The sequence below is a fragment of the Teleopsis dalmanni genome, chromosome 1 (genome assembly GCF_002237135.1).
Source record: "Teleopsis dalmanni isolate 2A chromosome 1, ASM223713v2, whole genome shotgun sequence".
In the NCBI taxonomy this organism is placed as follows: domain Eukaryota; kingdom Metazoa; phylum Arthropoda; class Insecta; order Diptera; family Diopsidae; genus Teleopsis; species Teleopsis dalmanni.
In genome coordinates, this window is record NC_051846.1 from 39326203 (window position 1) to 39332087 (window position 5885).

The following is a 5885-nucleotide window of genomic DNA, read 5'->3' on the forward strand; positions in this document are numbered from 1 at the left end:
ACGGGCCATTATTTGATCTCAAGTAGGCTTTGGGTACAAAGTCCGACCTAACCTCTCCTACATAAAGTAAATATTTTTTTATTGAATTAAAAAAAAATATTTGATGCTTAGTGGTATTAAATCAATAATGATGCTTAGTGATATCAATTAATAATCAAATTAATTTTCGAAAGTATTAGTATGCTTTCGAAAATTTTTCAATGGCAAAAATTTTTGTTCTACCATTGAAAGAAAACCATCTTAAGTTCAATATTCTTCGGTATTTTGGGGTTTACTTAATAGAATTTCAATTTTATAACACTTTTCGAAAGATATAAAGCACTTTTTCAAAAGACCTTGGATCTAAAGGTAGCTAGGACTTTTGCTCTACAAACTGCAGATACGGTTAGAATAAACACCACCCTGTTCAATATTTTGTTCATGAATTTGGTACGATCAAGTTTACTTCCAAAGCTCAATTGGAATTGCCGGTATTGTGGAATATGTCTAGTTTGCTACTGGCTTAGCTGAAGACTTGAACTTGAAACTTTACTATATACAAATATTATGTACACCAATATGCTTATCTTGTTTTGTTTTTATTTTTTGAATCATAGTTTAAGGTTTACCCTCGTCTGCAAGGGTAAATGACATTTTAACAAAAAGAAAATGTCATTAATTATATTTTGCAAGTATTAGAATAAGTAAAATGAATATTTGAGAGCTCAAAATGTGTTTTTGAACTTAATATTATAATCCAAGTGACAAAAGTCTACTCTACCAATACCAATAAAAAGATATTAAATACCTTAAAACTTTGCTTTATTTATTTAAAAATTAATTAAAAAATTCTTGCAAAATTTCGGCTGATAAAGTGCTTTATGAAAAATGTTTAAAAAATAATAAAATACTGCTATAAAAATACTGAGAACTAATTTAAGTTTAGTAGACCACACTTTTAAATTTCTGCAAACATTCACTTAACATTAAAAATTTTGTTTCCGGCATAAAAAAGAACACCAAAAGACCCAAGAGTAGGCCAAGTGAACCAAGACTGAAGAAAAATATTGACGTTTTATAATTGATGTTGAAGGCGATTATGGCTAAGGACAACTGCAATAATTGCTCACACACGATGACACTAGAAATGCATTTTGACTTCACAGTTAGAGTGAAGGCTTCAGCCGTGTAAACCGATGAAGCCAGCGCAATGCCAGTGCAGGTAATGAATTGATATGCAAACATAAGATAAGCTGCCAGTTCCAGCACTAAGTGTTGTGTTATATGTTGTAAATCCTCCACATGCTCGAAGATACCACCAACAATAAATATGAATATTGCGCCTAAAAGCAATGAAATAACAGATAATTTACGTCTCCCTTGTTGATCAATTATTAAACCACCGGTTATGCTGCCTAGTAAACCAAAAATGGCTAGCAGATAAAGACAATTAATGTCACAGCCTAAGCCGTGCCAACTGACGCTTAGAAAGGCGCGATTGAAAAGCAGCGATAGGGATATGGTGGCATAACAACGGACTAAGACAACTTTGAAAAGCGTTAGTAGATTCTTCTTGCAAAAATTAGCACATCCTGCTTGTCCAGCATCGTAGACGAGTAGCTGTTTACAATCCTCACGTATGCGTAAGATATCTGTGTTAGGATAATTTTCTCCTTGCAAGCGTTTGAGTGCTTGGGTTGCTACCAAGTCTCTGTGTTGCATTTGTAACAGTAAAGGTGATTCAATGCGATGGAGTAGCGTCATCAGTATTGCAAAAAGTCCTAAGAAGGCAATAGCTATCCCATGCAATTGATCGATATGTAACGTGTAACCATTTGGGGGCTCAAATTTAAACCATAGGCGTGTATAGAGTAATTGCAAGCATATACCAAGCCAAAGGAATATGCGTTCACATGACAATAGCAGGCCACGTATGTGTCTCTCTCCGATTTCGCCACCAGTCACCAGCGCTTGCACGATCGTTAGCCCGTAGGCACAGCCTTCGCAGATACAACTCGACACAACAGCGGTGAAGTAGGTGGGCACTAAAATGAAGTTTATGCCACCGAATATAAGCAAGGCACCACTAATGCACTGAAAAAAAGAAATTCGTTGAAGTTATTTAAAAAAAAATGAATATAAAGCAATATTGAAATAATTTTTTTAATATTCTTTCGTGATTGAAGGAAATTGTATTTCTCATTAGACGTTCAGACGGCAGACATATTAGAAGTATTTTAGTCAACTGAAAAGTAGTTGAGCAAACTTCTTCTCTATGTTTTCTTTACTAATACAATTTTGGCCTACATTTTGTTTTAACCTTTTTTATTAAATATTTAATTAGTATTTTAATACAAACTCGCAGTCTGACACTTATCAGTTCCATTGAAGTGGTTTCTTATCAAATCCATTTACCTATCAAATTTAATTTATTTTCGGTTTCAATTTATTTTTATTGATATTATTGGTATTTTTTTTTCTTGTCTAAGTAATGCGTTTTTGTTTATGCTACATTTATTTATTTAAAAAATAATACAAATAAATTAAAAAACAAAAATTATAATTTAATCAAACAAAAAATAGTTAAAACTATTTCCGATTACATGAAAATATTTTATTTTATATGAAGAAAACATTTATTTACAATTCTGTTACCAATAATAGAAATATTTACTGTAAAAAAGACTCAACAAAAGTATGATTTGGCTTAGAGTAAGTCTATACTTCAATACTCTCCAAAACTTTACTTACTTAATTACTAACAAAAACTGCTTTCAGTTACATATATATACTACACACTCATTTGTGACTACGAAATAAGCAAAAAATTCAGTTGCTTAAGTGTAAAATATAACATAATATTTAATAATTTAATAAAATTATATATACAATATTACTTTGGTGGTACAATGTCTCCACAATACTCATAAAGAGTGGAGAAAAGATTTATTGTCAGTGAAATATAATGTCTATGCAAGAACAACAGAGTAAACAAAACATGTATCGTCATTGCAAATCGATGCTTCCACAAAAGAGACAATGAAAAGTCAAACCGATAAGGAATGGAGAAAAAATGTATATCTGAAACGCTATAACTAAAAATCTGGTAATTCCAATAAGATGTCTCTACACAATTTATAAAAAGTGGTTGTTATGCCAATACAATAAAATGTCTCCAAAAACCTCACAAAAAGTGGCTGTAATCACGGTTGCCACTTGAAAATTTTTTTCTGTACCAAAATTGGTTTAAAAAGGTACCATTTCTGTAAAAAAAGGTCCAAAATTTTTCTATTGTGTTTTTATAAGAAAATACAATTTATATAAAATGTACAAAAAGTATAAAACAATACAATATCCACAATAAATGAAATATCCACAATAAAGTTGGGTCGCCGAAAATGTACCATTTTTTGAACATGAGTACCAGAGTACCAAACGGAAAAAAAAGTACCAATTTTGGTACTAAAGTACCATAAGTGGCAACCGTGGCTGTAATGTCAAAACAATGCAATGTCTCCATAAAATTTATAAAATGTGGAGAAACATTGTTCAGAGATAGAGCCATCAGTAAATCTAAAAAATTTCTATTAATATATAGAAAAAAAAAACGTAACTATTGAAGAAATGATGTGGAATATCAAAACCCTTGAATAGTGTGTTTATCGAAGAGTGTTAAGAATTTCTTGGCTCTAATCAGAATCTAGTCCTTCAAATGAAATACTAAATCAGGCTTTTAAAATAAATTTCACAATGCACATTTTACCTTAAGATCAACAAAAATTTGGGAACAATGGGTTGTGCATAAAAATAGAAAACGGGATGACAGCGGAATAAATCAACCATTCTTCTAAAAATCGACGAAAATTGCCGACATAATTATTATTATTGGTATATTTTAATCTTATATTTAATGAGTAAAATTAAGAACTTAATCTCACTTCACAAGGCTTCCCAAATTAAAACTTCTAGATACTTTAGTATGAATTTGGCTAATTAACTTGAGTCTTACTTAAATACAGAGTACATGACAAGTTTAATCGGCTTAAGTTAATGTAGGAAGAGCTACAAGTTAACTTGACTTGATCTGATATATATAACTCTGATATATATTGCGCTTACAAAGTCCATATTAAACAGTATTACATACTTCAATTATATTTATGAAATTAGGGAAAAACTTCACATAAAGTGAAGTATTAAACATTTTAACATTCTTGTTCTTCAGGTATGTTAAGAGGTTTTTACAAGAATAAACTTCTACAACTTTAAACTTTGACATCTCGAGAAATAAACTATATAGGAATATAGCGTAGTGAATGGATTTTCTCAAAGTATAAAAATTTTATAAAATAGGCCGTCAAATCGGAAAATCAGAATTGCACTACATAAATTTTATATTTTGAAATAATTATTGCTCTAATTATAGATAACATTTCTATTTATTGATTATTAAATAGAAAATTGTATTTTAGGTCGTGTGCGACTTAGGCTAAGTTGCGTTCTAAATAAGGGAAATTCTAAGTTGTGCCGATAATGTAGTGATGTGTCGATACATGTTGATAAATGGCTAAATGTGTGCAGTGCAAAAAATCCCAAAAAATCTCCCATTTGGTTTAGCATCAACTTAACCTAACTCGCACACGTCCTTAGTAAGAGAATTGAGAAAATGTCTTTGAGTTTCTTAAAATTGAAGATTTTTTGTCAAAAAAATATCATTAAAAAACTAATGAAACTGTTTTTACGTATTGGTTGCACTACAAGGTACTGCAGAGTCTTCGTTTGTGTATTGGTTGCCCTGACAGTTACGTATGTGCTAGCAATCAGGTATCTGTATAGTGTTTGCTTTAAGAGCGATTAGAAAGATATACATTGATATCAGCTTATCTTTTGATATACTTATTAGTGCTGTCATGTTGAAAACTTGTCATTAAAACTACATACCGTATATGGAATAAATGGTATGTAACTTAATCGCATTCTCTATAAAAAACAGTCTGCAAAACGAACAATTTTTTAACGGATTTAAAAAATACCAACTGAAGAGCATTGCTTTTAAAAATTTCTTCACACTCCGTTAAAAGAGATTCCTTGAATTACTTACATGTGCAACATTTTTGCTAACGCGCTGTACAAATGTGGCTGCCAGTATGGCTCCGAGCAGAACACCCAAAAACCATGAAATCGTTAACTGATGCGTTGCAAAATTTGATAGGAATTTGCCGGAGGGAGATTCAAATATTGACCACGCCAATTTCATGCCACCAGCAATAAAAACAAATGACGCTGAATAATGTGCACAAATAATTGAAAATTAAAATCATTTAATATTAAAGGCTGTGCATTGTTTCAAATTACCAGCGGACAAAGCCTGGAATTGCAGGCGATACTTCCACATCGAGCGCAGCAACGTCGGCTTATCCTCTTCTTCGATAGTCGGTAACACAGGCATTGTAGTTTACAGAGCAATCACCGAACACTCACACTCATACACGAACACGAACACGAACACAACTTCAACAGTCAATAATTAAAACACAAATTTCGCATTGAACAAGGATGCGAAATTCTCACTCCTTTGTCATTTTATTTCGCTAATTTAAGGCTTTATGTGGCGTGACAATTCGAGGAAGAAGAAAATGTATCTGCAGAATATAACGCGATGCTTAAATGATAATATTTCCATGTACGCTTTCAGCACGCGTCCAAGCAACTGTCGAATAGTTTCGTTTGAAAAGCAATAAACTAAGGTTTGCTCTGGTCAGAAGCGTTTCTATCACTCACCACTGATAAGATAACTTCCCAGTGGTTTACCGTGGCAGCACTAAAGCTGATAACAGAGCAATAAAAATTATTAACTTGGATAAAATTCAGTTAATTTTAAATGATAAAGTAGGTGATTTGATATA

At 31.8% G+C, this 5885-nt stretch overlaps 1 protein-coding gene across 1 annotated transcript; it reads right to left on the reverse strand.

Annotated features, from left to right (window-relative positions):
- Window positions 1-895: 895 nt before the first annotated feature.
- On the reverse strand, window positions 896-5663 carry LOC119669867. The gene is made up of 3 exons (XM_038079903.1): window positions 5335-5663; window positions 5081-5262; window positions 896-2073 (listed from the first exon to the last, which is right to left on the reverse strand). The coding sequence occupies exons 1-3, from the start codon at window positions 5426-5428 to the stop codon at window positions 922-924; spliced, it is 1428 nt and encodes a 475-aa protein (XP_037935831.1). The 5' UTR covers window positions 5429-5663; the 3' UTR covers window positions 896-921.
- Between the last annotated feature and the right edge of the window lie 222 nt (window positions 5664-5885).

What these genes read in the sequence shown, in the direction of transcription:
- LOC119669867 (XM_038079903.1), bottom strand. Translation starts at nt 5,428, where the DNA reads ATGCCTGTGTTACCGACTATCGAAGAAGAGGATAAGCCGACGTTGCTG. An exon ending in ATTCCAGGCTTTGTCCGCTG is followed by an intron (nt 5,263 to 5,334) that starts GTAATTTGAAAC and finishes CACATTATTCAG; the next exon opens with CGTCATTTGTTTTTATTGCT. An exon ending in TTAGCAAAAATGTTGCACAT is followed by an intron (nt 2,074 to 5,080) that starts GTAAGTAATTCA and finishes TCTTTTTTTCAG; the next exon opens with TGCATTAGTGGTGCCTTGCT.